This window comes from Carya illinoinensis, chromosome 4 (genome assembly GCF_018687715.1).
Source record: "Carya illinoinensis cultivar Pawnee chromosome 4, C.illinoinensisPawnee_v1, whole genome shotgun sequence".
NCBI lineage: Eukaryota > Viridiplantae > Streptophyta > Magnoliopsida > Fagales > Juglandaceae > Carya > Carya illinoinensis.
In genome coordinates, this window is record NC_056755.1 from 2,936,703 (window position 1) to 2,960,037 (window position 23,335).

At 33.4% G+C, this 23,335-nt stretch overlaps 2 protein-coding genes and 1 long non-coding RNA gene across 6 annotated transcripts; 2 read left to right on the top strand and 1 right to left on the bottom strand.

Moving 5' to 3' along the window:
• The first annotated feature begins 2,062 nt into the window (after window positions 1–2,062).
• Window positions 2,063–6,523, top strand: LOC122308132 (triacylglycerol lipase 2-like). Of its 2 annotated transcripts, XM_043121312.1 has the most exons (9): window positions 2,063–2,435; window positions 2,524–2,637; window positions 4,399–4,539; window positions 4,781–4,891; window positions 5,055–5,198; window positions 5,304–5,344; window positions 5,458–5,537; window positions 5,649–5,744; window positions 5,907–6,523. In XM_043121312.1, exons 1-9 carry the CDS (start codon window positions 2,229–2,231, stop codon window positions 6,230–6,232), a joined length of 1,260 nt encoding a protein of 419 aa, XP_042977246.1. In that variant the 5' UTR covers window positions 2,063–2,228; the 3' UTR covers window positions 6,233–6,523. The 2 variants fall into 2 exon arrangements, with proteins under 2 accessions (XP_042977246.1, XP_042977247.1); XM_043121313.1 differs by lacking the exons at window positions 2,063–2,435; window positions 2,524–2,637 and adding an exon at window positions 4,147–4,298.
• A 421-nt stretch (window positions 6,524–6,944) lies between these two features.
• On the bottom strand, window positions 6,945–10,032 carry LOC122306980 (chloride channel protein CLC-a-like). 3 transcript variants are annotated; one of them, XM_043119572.1, is made up of 4 exons: window positions 9,896–10,032; window positions 8,540–8,740; window positions 8,250–8,425; window positions 6,945–7,593 (listed from the first exon to the last, which is right to left on the bottom strand). In XM_043119572.1, exons 3-4 carry the CDS (start codon window positions 8,295–8,297, stop codon window positions 7,057–7,059), a joined length of 585 nt encoding a protein of 194 aa, XP_042975506.1. In that variant the 5' UTR covers window positions 8,298–8,425; window positions 8,540–8,740; window positions 9,896–10,032; the 3' UTR covers window positions 6,945–7,056. The 3 variants fall into 3 exon arrangements, with proteins under 3 accessions (XP_042975506.1, XP_042975505.1, XP_042975504.1); XM_043119571.1 differs by lacking the exon at window positions 9,896–10,032 and adding an exon at window positions 8,881–9,153 and having other exon boundaries at window positions 6,948–7,593; XM_043119570.1 differs by lacking the exon at window positions 9,896–10,032 and adding an exon at window positions 8,881–9,148 and having other exon boundaries at window positions 6,952–7,599.
• On the top strand, window positions 9,526–10,271 carry LOC122306981. Its single transcript, XR_006241599.1, has 2 exons — window positions 9,526–9,906; window positions 10,026–10,271. It is a non-coding gene; the product is annotated as an uncharacterized LOC122306981 (long non-coding RNA).
• Window positions 10,272–23,335: the final 13,064 nt, after the last annotated feature.

The following is a 23,335-nucleotide window of genomic DNA, read 5'->3' on the forward strand; positions in this document are numbered from 1 at the left end:
TATACAATTTACTAATAATTAATTTCTTAATTATTAAGTAAAAGAAAATTTAAAAAAAATTAAAAGAATTAAAAAAATAATAAAAAATAATAAAATAATAATAAGAGTATCATTATTCTATGAAAAAAACTCTCGGTCAGGTATAAAATTTATTTTCACACCAACTAATAACTATTTGCTACGTAAGAGGTGCGGCCTTCAAACACCTACGTCCGATTCTTCAGAATCTTTCCTTTCTCCTTTTATTCAGAGTCTCCTTTATGAAGAGTTCTCTCTCTCCTTCCATTAGAAGCCTAGCCAACTTTCTGTTTCTCTCCTTCTATTTGCAGTGCATTTTCCCCACCCCCTCTTTATGTGGCAGCGCTTATTTCACCACCCCCTCCCTCTTGCAGTGCCTATTTCACCATCCCCTCCCTTTTGTTGCGCCGATTTCACCACCCCTTCCCTCTCGCACAGTCTTCTCCTTAAGTGGGTTTATGTTTTTGAAGGTGGGTTTCGGTTTTGTAGTGATAGCGATCATTCGGTCTTGTGATTAGTTGTGCATTTGTTACATTTTTTGCTCTAATTTGGATCACTTGTTTCTTTTATGACACTACCGATGCATCTACATTTTGTTGCGCCTCTGTAGCATGATGAGCCCCATCCAGAATTAATGGACCAGGTTTCTCTACCATTTTTATTTCAAGAAACACAATTAGTTTCTGTTTCAGGCTAAATCTCAAGTGGGGTTTTCCAATTTAGCCTCATTCTCCCTCCAATTTACATTTCAAGCTTTCTTCTTCTCACAAGCTTTCGCATTTTCTGAAGTATGGTTTGCTGGCTACAGAACTCCAATAGTAGAATTTTAGACACTAGCTACCTTCTATAAAGTTTCACCAATAGAGAACCCACAAATCTTTGGAAACTAAATCGTATTAGAGAGAGAGAGAGAGAGAGAGGGTTCAGACGGAAAGATGAGAAAGTGAGGGAAAGGTCACTTGGGTGGGGAACCAATAAAGTGATTTTATCCCCTGTGTGAGAGTGTAAAGAGAATTATGTGGAGAAACCTATGTGTTGTATTTAGATTGGCTGCTGTAAAAACTCACTCCCCTCCCGACCGGCTCCAATTGCCACAAATAATATTGCCCGGCCGGCCATCCTGATCGATCAAGCTGCTCTGTTAATAACTTAATTATATATAATAGCCAGCTGATCTAGACAATTAATGAATTTGCAGTGATCGATGACATGAGAGTCTCTCACGATTCTTACATATCCAGTTCCAGAAAGACACCAAGTACTGCACGGGAGTACCCATGCACACTCGAATGCTTTAGTTGCATGTGATCTTTTAAACCAACCAAAACTCAACGTACGTGCATATAAATTAATTAAGGGATATATGAATATTGTTTATTATTATTATTTAAGTAGACCCATTTTGTCATCATTAAATTAACTTTTAGTCTCTAAAAATTATTTTTCTATTGTATTCAATTTAAAGAAAATTATAATAATATTATATTATTTCTCTTTAAAAATTTATAATTATCTAGATGAAATATATTTAATGAAAAAAAACTCACGTTTGGTTGGATGGCTTACTACACATTATGTAATTCGTGTGTATACTTAATCCATTTTAATGTAATTTACTATATATTATACGTTAGTTAGAAAATCCAAAATTTAGTTTATCCTTCACTTATAACTGTCTTTTTAATTGATATATAACTCATTTTCAAAGTTTAGTAACTCTTTATTTTAATTGCATCGTATGAAAAGCTTACACGAAAAATTTTCAAAGCTATTGAAAGAATGGAATTTCGACTTTTTTTTTTCTTTATGATGTTTTTACTCAATTATTTAATTTTCGTATCAGTTAATTGTTGATGGTGTTCCTAAAAAATTTCAGTTAAACTATTTATTCTAACCTAAAAATATTTGACCTCTCTTTATAATTCTGGGTTCCTCCCTCCACACACCTTTCTCACCGGAAAGATCCTGAAAATTAGCCCCACCGGTAATATCCTGAAAATTAGCCCCACTTTATAAGGCCAAAGACTTTCAATTTAATATCGTCAGACGTCGAGCCGAGAAAGATATATAGAAAGAAAACAAGACAGAGCCAATTCGTTTTAACACTACTCCGGTCGGTACTCTTTCTGATCATATGTACTACGTACTATATAAAAGTGAAGCTTCAATCTCAAACCCTCCACCCAAAACCATCCAAGACAATATTAAATATGGCTGTGGTCCGAGGCTTCTTGGGTTTTGCTACTGCCTGCAGGGACTTCTGTGTCCTAGTAGTTTTGGTGTTGGTAGTTCATCCTCATCGAGCAAACGGCATACGGCGTGCGCTCACTGCCCCAAGCAAAGATGTCAAACCATCAGTGGCTGGTGTATGCGCAGCTTCGGTGATTGTACACGGCTACAAATGCCAGGAGTTTAAGGTAATATATTACTCAAAACTACTCCCTATATATAGGTTAAACAGTTTAACCATGTGATTTGTTTCGCTAAACGCATGAGTTTTTCCAGGTGACAACCAAAGATGGATATATACTCAGCCTGCAAAGAATCCCAGAAGGTCGTGTAGTTCAAAAGGATGGGAATAAGAGGCAGCCTGTCTTACTACAGCATGGTCTTTTTATGGTAATTGAATGGTACTCATTATCTTTGTTTAGTTTTAGCTGCGTTTGGTATAAAATAAGGGAGCACATGATTTCAGTTTTATCTAGTTGTTTTTTGGGGGGAATCTCGAAGATCAAGGGATTTGACGTACGAGATTACATGTAATTGATTGTTACATGTAATTGATTGTGAGGCTTGAACCTGACTCCAGGTTTTGACTATATATATACTACAATACAAATTAAGGGTTCAGTCCGGCCGCGTGCGCCACGTTATGACATTGAATTAAGGAGAGGTTTGGATTGAAAACTCATTTAACTAATCTCATTTAATTATTATAATTTTTATAAACTTTTATATAAAATACAAAAAATAATTTAATTTTTTCAAATCTTAAAATTAAAATAATATTAAAAAAATAATATTTTATTCAACTTCATTTCATTTCAACTCTTTCTCTCTATATATATATATGGTATATTATATATGTCCAAACCTCCACTAATTAAGTTGCTTTCTGTGCCACACTTTGGAAGCATCTGGTTTTCAATCATTTTGTTCAAAGGATCAACGGCAACATGTGTGATGCCTTTCCCGCTATCCCTAATTAAGAGAAGCGAAAACATAAGAAGATAGCAAATAAGAGATGCATTGAATCGCTGTGCATGATCGTTAGGGACTATACGTGGAGGTGCGTGGAGACCACGCGTCACACTAGGAGAGTGGAGGTAAATTGAATTTAAAAGATTCGAGAAAGCTGGCTTCCAAAATATTGCACATGGCAGCCACAGGCTCTCTTCAATGCGATGGCACGTAGATCTCACACGCTGTTAATTCTTATATCCTGTGTTGATCTCACGCCCTTTTTTATAAATGGTTTGTATGTGGTTTGTCTATTTTTTTTTTCATATATAAGATTTTTCTATTTGAGACTTATACCTAGCATTACTCAATATATAATATGCTTATTTAGACAAAAAGAAAAGAGTAATCCTCAAAGAGATGTCGCTCTGAATAGGAAAAGAAAAGCACGTAATTAACAAATGTACCTTGGCTTATTTTTAAAAGGGAATGCTTGAGTTACGCACGTATTCCTGATTTATGGCTGAGCATTAAGCATGTTGATAACATGGGAAGCCATGCATAGGTCGGCAATGGGCTATTCCTCCATATGCCAAAGTACAAGCATGTACTCCCATATAAATCATAATCTAGCTAGTAGTATTATTAACAATATAATATAAATAATTAAACTTATTTTTTTTATTAATTTAATCTTTTGAGATAAATGTTGATTTTACATAATATCATAACATAAGTTTTGAATTCAAACTTTATCTTTATATTTTATTCCATTTAATAAAACATTTTACATGTTAGACTTACTCGTGAAGAGAAAATAAGTGGACATACTTCTTCTCATAGTACGGACTATGTGAGGTTAGGCATGCATCACGTTTACCAAAAAGATAGACCTTAATATAAAGTGCATTTGCCCAGAAGCTATGGTCGCGTTGTGATGCTATATATATATAAATATGTAGGTTTATTCTATCTACTGATCAAAATCATGCACAGTTCAGGCAGAATTAGAATTTCCTTGGGGACCAAAAGTCCAAGATATCTCTTCTTCCTGACTTCTGATTTGTGCTAAGATGAAGCCACGACATATTTGGCGGGAAGTTAGTTTGAGCTCCTGAATTTTTAACGGAAGATACTTGGGTTTTGCTAGCTGCTGACTGCTTAATTACTTTTTCTTATTTGGTGCGTGTGTGGATGCAGGATGGAATGTCATGGTTCTTGAACTCTCCGGAACAAAATCTGCCCATGATTTTGGCTGACAATGGTTTCGACGTCTGGATTTCTAACACTAGAGGGACCAGATTTAGCCGAAAACATACCTCCCTGAACTCTAGCACGACGGTAATTTCCCTCGATTCCTTTACTATAGTCATCTATTTCTTAATTATATTAGAATAATATAAAGGTAATTTAAACCATTAAATGTATTAATTCCTATTTAGATTTCAAATACTTGATCAGAACATGAGTTAACTACTTATCCTTCATGTGCTGTATCAGTATGATTAGCATCAGAGTAGTTCTTTCTAGTTTCTTGTTTGTGTGATCATTGGTTGGTTTGTAAATATTGAAAATATGACAGGATTTCTGGAATTGGACGTGGGATGAATTGGCGTCCTTTGATATGCCAGCAGTTATAGACTTTGTGTGTGGCCAAACGGGGCAGAAGATTAATTACGTGGGTCATTCCCAGGTGATCAGGGTCGTACTAATTTGCATTAATCAATCTTCGAGGCTTTTTAGCATGCAGTACTGTTCTTAGATTTGCGAAATCCGGCCCCTCAAAGCTATCATCCACTATCTCATCATTTCAGTATGTTCTATTGAAATTTGAACATGTGAATCATGTTTGGCAGGGGACTTTAATTGCACTGGTATCCTTCTCAGAAGGTAAACTGGTGAAACAGATGAAATCGGTAGCCTTGTTGAGTCCCGTTGCTTATATGAGCAACATGAACACTGCACTCGGCAGGGTTGCTGCCAAAACTTTTGTAGGCGAGGTAATTTAAAGATCACCGATATACGATTCTCTAATTAATGTTACTATTAAATAAGAATATACAGCATGAAATTAACAACAACTTTGTTTAATTAATTGGCAACAGATGGGCACAATGTACGGTGATGCAGAGTTTAATCCTAAAATGTAAGTAGCAATTAAGTATTAAGATCAGTAAGTACTGATGCTGGAGAAGTTACTATATTATGTTGGAATTGGAATGCACTAAATTGATGGTTTTCTGCAATTCCTCTAAATAGGGTAGAAGTAGGTGACTTTATCAAGTCTCTATGTACTTATTCGGGGGTTGACTGCTATGACATCTTAAGCGATTTTACTGGTATTAATCCCTGCCTAGTACTTCTTGTACAAATTACTTTTCACATAGAAAACATTATTGAAATGAAAACTTATGAAATCCTATTGACACCACATGCATGCTTGATTCTAGGCAAAAATTGCTGTCTTAATTCCTCCTCCTTTGATCTCTTCCTGGCGAATGAAGGTCAGTCGACATCAACCAAGAACATGATACACTTCGCTCAAAGTGAGTTTGACCTCGTCCTGGCTTATTTCTAGTGAACATTAGCTAAGAAGGAAACAAAGGAACAGAGATATTTTTAATCGACTCATCTTTTTAGCCAGTCTTTATTAGAAACAGACTATAAAATGATTGACTGAGGTAGCTTTTGCAATTTAAATTTTGCAGCTTTTCGAGATGGCACTCTGGCAAAATACGACTATGCTTGGCCCTTGTATAATGAGATGCACTATGGGCAAGTCACACCACCTATTTATAACCTCTCTAACATTCCCCATGACCTTCCTCTCTTCCTTAGCTATGGTGGCCAAGATGCTCTCTCTGATGTTCAAGATGTCAAGCTTTTACTTGGTAATTTGAAGGTCCACGATGTAGACAAGCTCTCAGTTCAGTTCATCAAGGAATATGCCCATTTAGATTTCATCATGGGGTTAAATGCCAAGGATAAAGTCTACAATCAAGTGGTCACTTTTTTCAAGCATCAAAATTCATGATCCTTCATGAAGCTGCTCTAGGCCTTGGTTCAGTGAGCAGAAGTAATTTTCTTTCCTTACCGAATAAAATCATTTCGAAGTGACGTGGATGCCGTTTTTCTTTTCTTAGTCTCAATTGTAACTAGTTTTTATTATGGATTATCGTTTTTTATAGGAGTATGGATTTTGGGATTTTTGTAACTCCCGTACTCCTCTTATATAAAGTATTCTTCTATTGTAAGTGAGGGTTAATAAAAAAAAATTGGGATACCGCCATCTTCTTAAAAAAAGTGATATGGAAGCCGTTATGTACATTTGCTTCAGGGTAAGCTGTTATTTGTTTGAAATATTTTTCAAATAGTTATATACTATATTTATTATTAATAATATATTTTATTTATTATTAATAATATTTTGGATCCCAATTTTTTTTTTTAAACTTGTTTTTTGGATCTGTTCATTATGCAGAGAATATATTTCTAATATCTTGGTTTAATAATAAAAAAAATAAAAGGTATTCGAGTTCAATTTCGTGTGTACATAATACAATTATATAAATAGACATAGTATAAAGTTAATGTCGTCGGTACTTCATTAGGATCCCGATTAATCTTTAACTTCAAAGAGGTTCACAGGCAGTTGGATTGCCAACCAGTTGATTATTGACATCCCTTTAATAAAGAATATCAGATTCCAACAAAGTTATGTTTCCTTCAAGAAACTTGGGTACACTTGGGGTTGAATATTTTGAGTCTGGGTTCTCTCTAACCTCACGTTAAGCTCAAGTTTCACTCTCTACTTACCGGACTGCATTATAGTAACAAGAATTAAATTGGATATGATGCTTACTGATTTATGAGATTGCAGAGTCTGAGCACCTTGTAAAGCACATAGTTGTAAAGGCCTCCTAAGAATCCACCAATAATTCCTATTACAACCTCTGGGAATATATCCATCACATGATATCTAACAATAACATTGCTCACATCAAACATAATAAGGCCTCCTGTACCAAAAAGTCCACATTCCCCAGAGTTGCATATCTGAATAAAAGCCCTGAGCACCACCGCCACAACTGCCATGCAGAAGAATGTCCTCCACAAGAGAGCACTCCTCCACCATGTAGCAACCTCTTCAAGAGCAAAGAGTGCACCTCCCACTGGGGCTCTGAAAGCAGCAGAGACTCCATCTGAAGCACCACAGGTTACAAGATCACGGCGGGCCCTGTCGTTGTTGAAGTAGCGAAGCCAATGCCATTTAAGCCAGTAATTACTAGGCCCTCCTTGGCCTAGTAAAGAAGCAAAGCAGGCGCCAATGTGTACCAAGGGCCCTTCTTTTCCTGGATCTAGTCCAGCAGAGACAGCTCCAATGCTTCCAATTATCTACACCAGCGAATAAATTTCAGGCTCTCAGCTAAAAATAAACTAGTGTGAAAGGAATGAACTAACAGATAAAAGTGCCATTCAACATTGATTACAACTCTTTGAACAGGATTCTTATAATCCCCATCAGGTATAAGTCCCTCCTGGATCCAATTCTGATAATGCACATATATGAATTATATATATATCACTGAAACTTTTTTTCTCCTATCAAAATATGTCACTGGATCCGATTCTTATGACTCTCTGAATCTCTTTTTTCCCAATTCATATATTTCATTGGATGCAAATCTGATAACGTACATCTAATGATTACTATATCAAGTTTTCATCCGAATTCTTTATATTTTATTCGCTCCCCTGAATGAATACTATTAGCTATCCACATATTTCCCAAATAAATTCGGGCATTGACACATTTTGGATCTCGACGACCCTTACAAAATAGGAGTGCTCTGATATCAGGAGTAGATCTCATGAATTGATTTCTGATTGGAAATAAATACCATCTGAAGAAACTTTTATTCTAGTGCTAGCCGCATTGAGGTGTTCCTGTGATAAAACCCACTAGACCTATTCCTCCCAAATCAGATTTTTTAGTTTTAGCATCCGATCCGTGACTAAAAACATACAAATACAAATGAAATTAAGCCCACCTTGACAATTAATGTTGTAGCGCCAAACATGTTGGGAGTCAATTCCATTTAGATAAGCTTTGATTTCAGGTATTCTAGGCCCTGCTGCAGTTGGTGCAAACCATGCACACAGGAAAGCAGCTACCATAGTCAAAAGTAGATTAGCCCCAGTGAAATAGATGAACCCCATCAAATACCTGCACAAAATTCAGTATAGATCATTCAATCTCATGTGTGCAAGTTGCAACATTTATTACAGGAGCTGTAAATGTTAGAAAATTAGATGGTGATCAGACGAGATAACATCGAACCTTTTCTTCTGAATCATGTGAACAACAGCAAGAAGCTTGTAGCCAGCAATGTTCTCAATTGCAAGATTGATGAGGGTAGCAATCAAACAAGTAAGAAGTCCAACAAGGAATGCCAGTGTCCACTTCAAGAATACATACTGCAACACTTGGACATTGGATCTGCTCCTCCAGTCATGCTTGAATAGATCGTTCTCATTGATCCTGAATCATAGCGACTTTCAAGATTTATCTATATGAATATTTCTCGGAGACGAGAGCGCAAACATAGAATAAAGAGACAAGAAGGAAGGGGAAAAAAAAAAAAAAACCAAATTCTTGGAACAAGGAGGCGGTAATGTTACTCGTAATCCAAGCTCCCAATATAGGAAACTTTTGCTCCAACCATGGCTAGTGGAGTGGAGGAAAGCGTCCGGCTTCTCTTAAGAAGTGACTGGTTTACTGGGTTGATTTCTGGGTCTCTTTCTTCTTCATCTACTTCCCCTTCCATGTTGCGGGTGGCTTTTGCAGCTGTAACTTGGCTAGACTCTTCCTCCATTGGAACAATACGAGTTAGGACAGTGAAGTTTTAGAAGATATTAAAAGCCCTGAAGTTGGTTGGCGGTGCGTTTGTTGGTTCTGGATTGGAAAAAAGTGAGCTATCTTTGCTGCTATGTTGGAATCTACATGTCCATACTCGTTTCGTCTTACTAAGGAATTATATATATATATATATATATATTAATAAACACATGATTGTTTCTCTTTAAACATGATAAGTAGGGAAGAGATCATACATTGATATAATGTATGTGAAGGATGAATTAATTAGTAGGTCATTGCATTCAAATACAAAGGAATAATGAGGCTTGGACGTTTGGCAATAAATGATTGATCAGGAGAGGCATGATTTCCATACTTTCTAATTTCTTATTTTCTGTCTCGACTAGCAATCTTCTCGGAAATTCTTCGGGTCTTCGTCTTTGACAGATAAGCACCAACCAGGGAATAGCCTATATGAAAAAAAAAACATGAGCGGCTATGATAAGGGGAATGGAAAGATCAACGGTGTGAGTAAACCGGCCCTTGAGGTGATTGAAACGCCCGTCTTATCCATTGAAAATAGGAGCTTGCTCAAAATAATTAATGAAAACCAACATGATATGCCTGCTTTGACCCACCCCTCATATAAGCTTTTTATTATTTTTCCTCCGTTCATCCTAATTTATGTTTTGGTTCCAAACGATAAGAATGGTTTTTTTCGAGATGTGTAGAAATTCCTAATCGCTGAACAGGAAATTGGGATCGGATCATGGAGGGCCCCTTTCCGAGGAAAGGAAGGAGAAGAAGAAGTTCAAAACAATAGAGATGGAAGATTACCTTATGGGTTGGTAAGTCTCTGTCTCTCCCTCCCTCTCTCTCTCTCTCTGTTTTAAGAATTTATCATATTCCAATTATGAATCTTTAATTTCCAACGCTTACTTTTTGAAGTTCTCTTCGCCAAAATCAGGGCAGTAAGGCATAGAGGTACATGACAGAAACGGGATCCTCTCTCTCTCTCTCTCTCTCTCTGTGGAATATAGAATCGAGGAGCTTGAACTCACATGATCTGATGATCTTCAGCAGTTTTATAGGTATTGGTGTTTATAGTCACCGACAGATCTGGATTCACTCACACCCATGGCGATGAATCAAGAGATGCTCTGTAATCTATTCGTTCATGATATTGATTTCCAATTGAGTGGTTTTTTTTTTTTTTCCTTTCATTTTTTCTTTCCCTCTGAATAATGAATTAGATCATTTTTTTATTCATTTCGCATCGACCTTTCATTAAAACAATATATATATATATATATATATATATATATATATATATATATATATATCCTTACCATTAAGTCTGTTGTGGCTCTGTTAATTTTTTCTAAATAATATTATGAGAATACGAAATAAATAGTTTTTAGTGTTGCATTAAATGTAATAAACATGGTATAAGAAATCCAATAAGGCCATGTGTATTCATATGATTGGCTTGTATATCTCTCTCTCTCAGCAATTGGCTTGTATTTCATAATCTTGGTTTCAGCTTCTTTTCATGTTAGCTTGGTATAAATTTTACGTCAGCGTTTGGTTCTCTGCATTTAAGCCTAAAATGATCTGCCAAACAAATAAGTACAATCAGAAAAATCATCTCGAATCGAGATCACATCTCATACATTACCAGAATAAAAATATCTCAAGCAAGCAACATCTACATATTAAGAGCAAATTATTACAGACAAGGAAGAAGAAGAAGATAGAGACTAAGAACCTAGCTTTAAGGGCAAGTAACATTTTAACTTATCTCATCTAATTATTAGGCTTATACTAAACTTTCCATCACTTTGCTTTTTCATAAAATAATACAATTTGCCTTGAGATCCATCAAACCCCTCCATCCTCTTGCTCCATTGGCTCACCACCGCCGTCATCTTGCTCTATTGAGTTACCGTTAATTGCTTGAGGGCCTGATTCTGCTTGAACATTATTTGGATTGAAATATTGTTGGATTGAATCATATATATTGAATAATTTGATAGATATACCATCAATTAATTCAATAATATGTGGATGTGCATCAGGTAATATTCTCATAGAAAATAGAGATAAAATAATCCACCCAAAGGTAGGGAAGAGGATCATTACTAAACAAGTACATGCTAGAATACCCGAGATGTAGCAAATAAGTCTGGCGGCATGGTGGTAGCTAGCGTTAGAATTGGGTCGGAATATCTCCATCAATGCTAGGAAGTAGACACATACAGTTCCAATGAAAAGAAATATGATTATGCGGTGTGTCTCGAATGGAGATGAGTCAGAATTTTGATACTGTACTGGAAGAAGGTTCACCAACACTTGAATGGGAGCTTGGATGGTGACTAGGTGTTGGATGGTTAGACCAAGAAATGCTCCTTGCTCACGACTACAAACCAAAACCAAGACAATAAAATGTTTAGTAGTTTTCCACCGACAAATTGATTAAACACCCCTATGCTGTCGGATACTTGGGTTTAGGATACGTGCATCATTTCAATTCTACTATTATTTGTTTTTGCCAGCCAAATAAATGTTCTTCGAGTCAATAAACAGATAGATTTTATTAGCGTATAAAAATCATTGCAAGACCACCTCCCTTAGTGCCACGGGGACGGTAAAAATCTTGGATGTGCCCTCGTAAAATTTGCCTAACACACTATTAGTGTTGGTTCCACCTTAATAAAAAAGTATTGATGTTTTAACCTTTTTTATACGGGAAATAATATTATATCTTAATAATATTATCATACTTTTATCTCATTGTAATGAGATGACATTATGTATCAATATTTATCTTTTTTTTTTTTTTTTATTTAAGAATAAGAGATGACCCAAAAGTACTGAAAAGTATCTTATTTACATAGTGAGATAAGTGTTGTATATAATATTATTGTTTTTATAACTATAATGTACATCATCGCAAATGGTATATTGGCAGACCAAGTTTGCAAGTAGCAAAACTCTTTTTGATTATAACAAAATGTTAACTCGAGACTATGGGAATATAAATTAAATAATTAATTTAATATATCCTCACTAATTGAAAACAACCAGTGATTTAACACAATATCATAACATATATCTTAAATTTGATTATTGGAATTACATTTTACACTAATTCAAATTAAATAATTTATATGTTATGTCGACTAATTAAAAAAATTACGTTTTTAATAAATTCACTTTTATAAAACAAACTGGGTGCATGAAAAAACGAATCATATAAGCAAAACCATCTCGTTTTTAAGATCCACCAGTGTCTCTTATCTATCAGAAAGATGAATGAAACATCAATTGAAGTCTATTTAGTAAAACAAACAAAAATGAATGATCATATGTAGTGGGTCGTGCGTTGGTTATTAACGCTTAAAAAACAGAGCCAATGATCATGATGCAACTTAGTACAATAAAATGATTCCTACAACGTCTCGTTAACCAAAGAGGAAAACGTATTGCATATTAAAGCATATGTACTAACCCATCGGGACGAAGATTGTTCATTTTCGCTTTCTTCTCTGATGCTGTGTTGTGTGGCAATACACGGTAGGATATACAGAGGAAGTGTGGGAGCTGAAGAAGCTTACGAAAATGCCGTCAGTGCTTGCCTCTGATAAAGCTTTTATAGCACACCCTAAATGGCACTCCTAAATATGGCAAAGAGGTTATATGCGTCTGGGAAGAGAGGGACGGGGGTTTTACAGGGTATACCGAGGAAGATCCAGGATGGATGAATGAATCGTAGTCCTATTTTCTGACCGTCACTTCATTCCAAAGTCGCAATTTAATAACCCTTTCCAATAGACGTCACTTATATTCCAGTGACATGATTATTAGGAAATCAAAAGTTGAAAGTAGTTTCCTACACGATGGATATAAATCAAAAGTTGGAAGTGACGTCATTTTTTGAAGAAAGTTGAAAGTGTCTTCAAAAGATCATGTCACTTTCAACTTTTGGTTTATATAGGAAACTACTTTCAACTTTTGATTTATATCCATGATGTCATTTCTATAGTCATTTCTCATAGCCCTGGTAGCCGACATACATCAATTCTCACAAGTCCTTACTAGGACTTCTATACAAGAACAATGTTACTGTTACCGCTCCCAGCCTACTGCTAGTGTAAAATGATTTGTTTAGATGTATTTTTTTAATACTATTAAATAATTTTTTTTTTAAATTTACAACATCATTCAAAAATACTTACTTAACCATTAAGTAAAAAAAAATTTATAACATTATTCAAAAATACTTACTTAATCTAAATTAATTTTAGAAATGAATGATTATATACAACAATATTATATACAACAATATAAATTAGACGCCAAAAATATATATCTTTGACTGATTCGTAGTATATATATAATTTGCGTGCGTGCATGCATGCAGTACTTGTACTAATTAAACGTGATATTGTTAATTAATTAATGTATTTTTTAGTTGAAAGAATCGCTAGAAACACATACATAAGCTAGCTAGCTAACAGCTTACTGCATTGTCGATCCTTTCAACATTTTGAATATGTCTAATAAATTTAAAGTAAGTTCACTCATGTAGTTATATCTAGAAAATGATAAATGCATAATAATTTTTACAATATTTTATAAAATTATATTTTAAATGCGGAATATTTTTATAAAATAATTTATTAAAATAACATTATTTCATAATAATAATTTTATCTTAAAATATAATTGTGAAATATGTTGTGTGTAGTGTCAGTATCATTACTCATTTAAAAAGCAAACCCCTCCCCCGTTTTTCACTTTTTCCTTGTAAGTATTGTGTGCACTGTGAGTAAGGACGAAGTCAGGATTATAAGTTTGGAGGGATTAAAAAATGTTAGGCTACAATAAATAGTTCGAATGAAGGTTTTTAGGAACACCATCAACAAAGTGATACAATATATAAATAAAAAAAAATTCTCATGTAAGCTTGTCATATGTTGTAATAAAAAAAAAAAATGCTAAACTTTGGAAACGAGTTATATATGAATTACCAAAAATAATCTAATTTGATATTATATTACTTTTCTTTTAAAATATTTTATAATTATTTGAAATATATATATATTTAATAAAAAATCTTCATACATAAACAACAATACAAAAGGGATAATGCATTCTGTCAAAGAACAGGATTCACTTCATGCCATTTACATGGAAGAGCTTCTTGCACTCAAAAGGTGAGGAGTTTTCCAAATTGAAGGCACGTTGAACGCAGTTAATAGGGGATGTCTCCCTCTTCAGACAAATCCCAGTTATCTTCACCATCTTCCTTCTTGTTTGTTGTGGCTTCCGGGCACTTGGTTATACAACGAGACTAATAAGTGGTAAATAATCATTGAAAGGGAGAGATCTAACAGAAGGAACTCCACATATATAACTGCATGTTGGTGAGGTGCTAAATCACAGGCTAGTAAAATTTACCTTGCATGATCTTAAAAACCCACAAATACGTACAGCCAGAAAATCATCTTGAATCGAAATCACATCTCGTATATTGTCAGAATAAATGTATCTCAAGCAAGCAATAACAGTATGTTAAAAGCAAATTTGTAACAAAAATAAACAACTTCTTCTAGGTGTCGTCTTTATTTTTTTCCGTAGAGAGAGAACCTCTGGCTTCGGCTCTATCCTCCCTCCTATTCTTTTGTTAATGGTTGTTAGTTTAGATTTGTTTTCAACTCTTGGTTTTGGTGTTTGAATAAATTCTCGGTGAAGGTCTGAAGGGGGAGCTGTATCGTCGTGACTCTTGCGCCAAGGCCAAACCCTCGGTTCACCCCAAAACCCCTCTCTCCGGTCGTAAATGGCGATGTGCTGTTGTCGAAGCACATTCTAGGTGCATGTGGCAGAGAGGAATCGGTGGTCGGAGGTTTGGCCTCGGGTCTTTTGGTGTGAGTGGCCGGGCAGTGGCTCTTGCTGACGTGCAAACCGTTTCGGAGTTTTGCTCTCTTTTGAAGGGAGCAATGACTGGGCAGTAGATTAGCAGTTGCTCTGTTTTTCGAACCTTAAAATAGGGGCGGCGTGGGCTAGCTTTGTAGTGCAGAGGTTTGCTCCCGTGGTGGTCGGGCCGCTGGAGTGGCTGTTGGTGCTGCAAGAATGTGGGGGAGGTACATGAGCGGTGCGGAAGCGCGGGTTGACCAGAACGCCGGGACGCGACTGAGCTGAAAAACCTTAGGTGTAGCGTGGAGGATGCGGCGTGGGCTGTCTTAAAAACCGAATATGATGAGAACAGTGCAAGGCAGGGCAAGAGACGAGCGGGGGAAGATGCAAAGGAAAGAAGTGAGGAAGATGGGTGGCGGCGGCAAAATGAAGAGATGGAACCCTAACGGGTTGGGCCCCCACGTGCATACAAGCTGGGCCCATTTGTTTTACAGCCCATTGCCATTTTTTTTTTCTATATTTGCAATTGTTGGTTTGTTTTAGTTTTTTATAAATAAAAAAGAAATAGGCTAGTGTCCCACTTCTCTTTTGGAGGAAGGTGGGTGTTTGTCCTACTCCTCTTTTGGAGGAAGGTAGGTGTTAGTACTCTTCTTCCTTGGGAGGAGAGAGTGTGGTTGTACTCCTCCTCCTTGGGATGATGGAGCGTGGGTGTACCTCTCTTCTTTGGAAGAAAGGTTGTTTTAGCTCTATTTTAACAGAGCACTTTCTCTTTTGACTGCTGTCAGGAGAGAAGGTATAGAAGTTTAGACAATGTCCGTCACAAAAAAATTTGTTAGCGGGGAAGCCTCTAACAGATGAGCAGTTTGGCTGATAATTCTGAATTTTCCTGTATTGATTGATTACAGATGTAATTTCGATTTCAGTGAATGAAATTAAGTCTATTTCAAAAAAATAAATAAATAAATTCAGCAACAACCCCACTTGAAATTTTAAAAGAGTATTTTCTTTTATGGACTACGGGCCCAAATATTTTGTTTTAGCGGATATCGACTTTATTTTTATTAGGCTTTCTGAGTGAGTTAAAATTAGTGAATGTTTCTGGCTTAGATAGGATTTGTTTTGTACTGGAAAAATTCGTGAGACGAATAAGATAATTTTAGATGTGGAATCGGAGCCCAAAACTGAGAAAGCCCAAGCTCGTAGGAACCTACAGGCATTAGTCTCCACGCTATGCACGTCTCTACACCTAGTTTCCACCCCATGCACGTCTTCTTCTCATTAGGGTTCAGGGCAACACTATATTTTTTTAACACGTATAACACCTTACATCTGAATTTTCTTCCTCAAGCAAAGGTTTGCCGCTGCTTTGAATTTTCCGTATAAGCCTTCCTTCACAAAGTTGCCGACTCCCTTTTTCCCTCAGTCTCCGTCGTGCGGAACAGCAGCCTCGCAAGACAAACTCTCAACGACGAAGCCACAGTTCTTCACAACCTCAGCCACCCAACCCCACCCCCCATCTCATTGAAACCCAGCCGTTGTCCCCTGCTTTTAGCAACTGAAACAGAGCAACCCGCATCCTCCAGCCCATCGCAGATCCTCACGTCGAGCTGGATCTCCTTGGATCTCAAACCGGTTTCTTAACTGAGCTTGGAAGTCCCTACACCGTGTTTCAACACAGCCTCCTTTTCGTTGACCTCTGTTTAGTAAGTCTCTGTTGCACCCTCTTTTTCCTCAAGGGAAGGTCGGCTAATTACAGAAAAAGAATTTACTTCTTTTGAGTTTTTATCCGTGTACTGTTAGGGCATAGTTTTAAGTGAAATTACAATTTTGCCCATTATTTTACAAGTTATTGCCAAGTGTGTTTTGAATAGTATTTTCACATGTGTTTTAAATTTCTACATTTGGACTTACGGTAAACTGCCTTTATTTTTATTACGGGCCATGTTTTAAATTTCAAAGAATTATTTTGTTCAGATAATATTTTTAATATTGAATTAGCTTATTTAGTATTAATTTTATAAGTAGATGTTAGTAGTATTTTAATGAAAGATTTTATACTATATTATTCATTATTAGTTTTACAATTAGATTTCAATTATAAATAGTAAGTGTTTAATTTTTTTCTATTGTACGAAATGAATTGTTGCTGTTATTCGAATTGATTTTAATATATACATCCTATTAAAGTTGTGTTTATTGAATTAAAGAAATGTGTTAAGGATATTTTAAATAATATTAATATTTATCAAATTTCTGGACTAATTGAGTTAAATTCAGGAAAGTCTATTTTAAGAATTTATGTTTTCATGACTTATTTTAACGGAGTTGAATTAGCTTAAGTATTCTAATAATTTATAATATGTTATTAATATTTTGGATATTTTAAGATATCATTATTAATTTATTTTTGGATTAAGCAGAATAATTATTTTGATTAGGAGAATATTAAGGAATTTTAAAAGTGAAAGTATTTTTATAGTTAAAAGAATTTTAGGCTTTAAGGAATTAAAGTAGGTATTATAGGTGTACATACGAGTTATATGTTCATTTGGAGATTTATTCAAGTTACATGAATTTTTATAGGTGAAGATTGATATTCGTTTGACATTGTTTTGAGGAAATTCAGAGGAGCTAAGAAGTTCAGGTAAGTGGAATTTTTATATTAGACTTTGTATAAAAAAAAAATAAAGCGAGGTTGACTTTTAAAATATGCATGTTTTGTTTTCAAAAATTGTGAAAAACAATATCAATTATTTGTTTCGGCATTATTCATGAACTCTGTATGAAGGAGAAAGTATTTTTGTCATGACTGGTGTAGACATGAACTTATTTTTGTATATAGTTTTTGAATTTTGTAAAAATGGCGAAAATGATATTCTTAAAGTTTTGTTGTGGTTAAGATGAAGATACTCTGATTTTGCTTTGTTGAATATATGAAATGATTTGGAGCTACTTAGTATTTTGTTATGTATAATGTGTAAGCTGAAAAACTTTGGCATGAGTTTCTGATTTTATATCTGAATATGATATGTTTCCGATGATATGTATGTTCTGTTTCTGTTAAGGCCCTGCCATGGGTATAATAGTGGCATACGGCCTCACCACAGGTATAATGTAGCACAACCCTACCAAGTAGGTGAAACATAGAATACGGCCTCACCACAAGTATAATGTGGCACAACCCTATCACGGGGATAAAATATGGAATACGACACAACCACGGGTATAATGGTGGTTTATAACCCTACCATGGGGTGAAACATGATATATGACCTAGCCACAGGTATAATTGTGGTTTATAACCTTACCACGGGGGTTAAACATGGCATCTATTTCGATATGATGCTCTGATGAAATATGAAAATGATGTTTCAGTTTAAGATATGCCAAATAATTTTTGGAATAAGAAAGTTTTTCTGAAAATTTTGCTCTGATATTTTGTAATATGTTTTGTTTTCTGTAGAAAGTGATTGTTCATATTTTGCATTTTGAAAGTAAAAGTTTTGTTATGCATTCTGAAATATTTTGCATTTTGAAAGTAAAAGTTTTGTTATGCATTCTGAAATATTTTGCATTTTGAAAGTAAAAGTTTTGTTATGCATTCCGAACTTTGTAAATGTTCATGTTTACATACTAGTATAGTTTCTTTACTTACTGAGTTGTTGATAACTCACCCATTTATCTCCGTCACATTTTTTATATGACTTTGCTGATACAACTGAGGATCAGTAATAGAGTTTGTGGCAGGAATAATTGAGAGAAGTGGTTGAGTACCTTGAAGTACTAGTGCTATAGAAAGATTTATTTATTAAGTAATTTGATTTTAGTATGTTTAGATGCTTATAAAGACTTAAGTATTATTTTAGCTCATTATGTTAATAGATCATGGAGAAGTTAAGTTTTTTTATTTGAATTATTGTATTGATGGATTGATATGAGGAGTTAATTATATTAGAGGAATTTATGTTTGACTTTGGAGTCTTTACAAATATATTTTGGATATGAAAGATATGATAAAAATTATTGAAGTGCTTATTAGATTATAAGAGTTAACTCTCCGAATCTCCAGGAAGAGGATGTTACAAAATTATTACAGAATGTCTTACCTCACACTAGAAAAAAGCAGTACTAGTAATGGTTGCAAAAACACACAAAGACAAGGAAGAAATAAAGAAAAGATGAAGAACCAGCCTTGCACTAATATATATAGAATAAGGCATCTGTTGTGAATGGAAGTAATTAAATATGAGAGATAAAGGTTAATTTGAGGAAACAAATGCCTCCAACACAAGTCTTCTGCAACTAAATTTTGCTTTTGGATATTATAATAAAATGAGATGATATGATGTGAGATTGGAGTCTTTTGATATCCAAACTAGGCTTTAAGAATACTGATTCTGTAACCAAGACTTTGAGACATCATTTCAACAGTGAGTTGAGATTAGATTAATTGAGATAAAAGTTAAAAGTTAAATAAAATATTGTTAGAATATGATTTATTAATATTATTATTATTATAGAAATTGAAAAAATTAAATTATTTATTATAGTTTATATAAAATATTAAAAAAATTATAATAATAAGATGAGATAAAATAAAATAAAATACTATCCAAACGGAGTTACGGAGCAAGTCAGCCATCTAAAGAAAAGTCATCCTACTTGAAATGGGCTGCCCCTTGCTTTCCAGGAAGCTGCATCAAAGAAATGTTGCTTATTTATGCTTTTGCTTTCTCGGACTGTTTGGGGGTATAACCTAAGGTTAGCTGCCTTTGGTATATAAAAATAATTTTTTTTAAAAAAAATATTAGGTTTTCCTTTCAATTCCTCTATTGTTGTTTTTTAAGAAAGTTGAAAATGTTGCAGGAGGAATATAAAATAAATATATTAGAGCAGCGGTCCAGCGGATGGCCATCAACCCGAAGTTCTGAACATGAAAGCGTCTGTCCATTCACACGCATAACGCTTTTTTTTTTTAATTAAAAATTTTGATTGTAGTAATTTTTATATATTTATTGTATATTTTACTCATATGATTAATTTCGTTATTTTTTAATATAAAATAATTATTTTGATAAATTATATCAGTAGAAAAAAATACCTAAAATGAATATATATATATATATATAAGAGAACTCTTTTTTAATTCTTTGTAACCACTCCCACGATCAGCTTTTCATAAAGCGTGTGAACGGCTCATGAGTGCCGCAAGTGTATTCACAATTATCTTTAAATAAAAAATGACTAATTGAGAAAGGGTAATGAATTTGAAATAATAAAGTTGCTGCTGTAACGCGGTAATACAATTATCTAATAAAATATTAAATCTTGCTTTCGACTTGACGTGTTTCAAATTTTCAATTCGAAAAAATATTAGGGTTAATTACAAAATCAATTCTTGAGTTCTTGTTCGTTTACAAATTACTCTTCCGGCTGCATCATATTATGGAATGCTCGAAAAATTAAATGACATGAAAATTTTATAAATAATAGTAAAATAATTTAAGAATAATAGTAAAATAGTTTGAATTAAGTACTTATTAAGTCTTGAAAATGAGAGAAAAAAATTGAATAAAAAATATTACAAAATTAAGTTATTTTATTTTATTTTATTTTATTTATCTATTCCAATCTTATCTTATTTCATTTCAGCCTATTTTCTTCTCAAATTATCATTTAAATACACATTTTCAAACTAATCATTACAACTTTTTAAAATTAATTATTATAACTTTCCAGAATTTTCAAATAAAAATAAAAAACAATTCAACTTTTTTAAATCTTAAAATAAAAATAATATTCTAACAATATTCTAATTTTATAATATTTTTATTCAACTTTGTCTCTATCCTTTTTCAAAACCCTATAAATGTTTAACTCAAACTATCTCACTACTATTCACAAACTATCTTACTACTATTCATAGACTATTTTATTATTATTTACAAAATTTTCATCTCATCACATTCTTCAAGCATCTTATAATATAATTTTTTAATATTATATTTATTTTGAGATTTAAAAAAATTGATTTATTTTTTATATTTTGTTTGGAAGATTAAAAACATTTTTATGATTAGTTTGAAAATATTTATATTTGAGTGATATTTGGAAATGAAATGATATAGAATGAGATGATATAAAAGTTATTTCTACCTTGTGATGTTTGATCTTGAGATAATATGAGATAATATAATATTAGATTGGAGTGTTTTGATATTCGAACTAGACTTTAAGAATCCTGGTTCTGTAACCAAGACTATGAGATACCGTTTGGATAGTGAGTTGAGATTAAATAAGTTGAGATAATTTTAAATGAAAGTTGAATAGAATATTATTTGTTGATATTAGTATTATTTTGAAACTTGAAAAAATTGAATTGTTTATTATATTTTGTGTGAAAAATTGATAAAATTATAATAAAATGAGATGAGATAAAATATTTTTTCTATCAAACAAAGCTAATCAGCCATCTAAGAACATCCTCGTTAGCTTGGCCAAAGTTAAAGGATGGCCAAAATTTAGATAATCTATGTAAAAAAACTCTTATATTGGATTGTGCATATCTAAAATAATTTAGATTTAAGCTATAATGATTCACCAAATATAGCTAACTACAATTGCTTCATCAAGCATTAAAATACTAGTTTCTCACTCCAAGCAAATAAACTAAATTAATTAGAATATAATTAACATTTAATTGGTAGAATTATAAAATGCGATAAAAATAAATTAAATAAAAAAATATTAAATTAATAATATTATATTATTATATAAAAAGTAAATGAATAATTCAATATAGAGATTGAATTTAAATGAAATAAATAAATATAAATTTATATAATATTAACTAAAATTTAAAAATGCATTTAGCGAATCAAACGATGATACGCTAAGAAAAGTCGTCATACTTGGAATGGGCTGCCCCTTGCCTTCCAGGAAGTTGCATAAAAGAAATGTTGCTTATTTATGCTTTTGCTTTCTCGGACTGTTTGGGGGTATAAACTAGGGTTAGCAAGACTTTTTGTCTTAATTCAAAAGAGATGTAAGATTACCTTATGGTTGGAAAGTCTCTCTCCCTCCCTCCCTCTCTCTCTCTCTCTCTCTCTTTTATAAGAATTTATTATATTCTAATTATGAATCTTTACTTTCCAGCGCTTACTTTTTGCGAAAATCAAGACAATAAGGTATAGAGGTACATGAAACAGGAATCCTCTCTCTCTCTTTGTGGAATATAGAATCGGAGCTTGAACTTACATGATCTGATGATCTTCAGCAGTTTTATAGGTATTGGTGTTTATAGTCACCGCCAGATCTTGATTAACTCACACCTTTGGTGTAGAATCAAGAGATGCTCTGTATTTTATATTCATGATGATTGATTTATCTTTTTTCCTTTCAATTTTCAATTGAGTGCGTTCTTTTATTTTATTATTATTATTTATTTTTTGCTTTTAATTTTTTCTTTCCCTTCGAATAATGAATTAGATCACTTTTTTTAATTCATTTCGCATTGACTTCTCATGAAAACAAATATATATATATATATATATATATATATATATATATATATATTAAAACAAACAAAAATTCGAAATTCCATTCTTCCAATAGTCTCCAAAATTCTCGTGTAAGCTTGTCATATGTTGCAATAAAAAAAAAAAAATGCTAAACTTTGGAAACGAATTATATATGAATTACAAAAAAAAAATATTATAATAATTATATTTGAAAGATAAACTAAACTTTGGGTTTTCCAAATAATGTATAACAATAAATTATATTAAAAGGTAAGTAGTACATGAAATAATCTAATTTGATATTATATTATTTTTCTTTTAAAATATTTTCTAATTATTTGAATAAAATATATTTAATAAAAAATCTTCATACATAAACAACAATACAAAAGGGATAATGCATTCTATCAAAGAACAGGATTCACTTCATGCCATTTACATGGAAGAGCTTCTTGCACTCAAAAGGTGAGGAGTTTTCTAAATTGAAGGCACGCACGTTGAACGCAGTTAATAGGGGATGTCTCTGGTGGAGTTCTTAATTGGGGGCGCCTGGTTATACAACTAGACTGATAAGTAGTAAATAATCATTGAAAGGGAGAGATCTAACAGAAGGAACTCCATATAGCTGGCAACTGCAAGTTGGTGAGGTGCTAAATCATAGGCTAGTAAAATTTATCCTGCAGGATCTAAAGAACCCACAAATACCTACGGCCAGAAAATCATCTTGAATAGAGATTGCATCTCGTACGTTGTCAGAATAAATGTATCTCAAGTAAGCAACAACAGTATATTAAAAGCAAGTTATTACAGAATATGTCTCACCTCATGCTAGAATAAA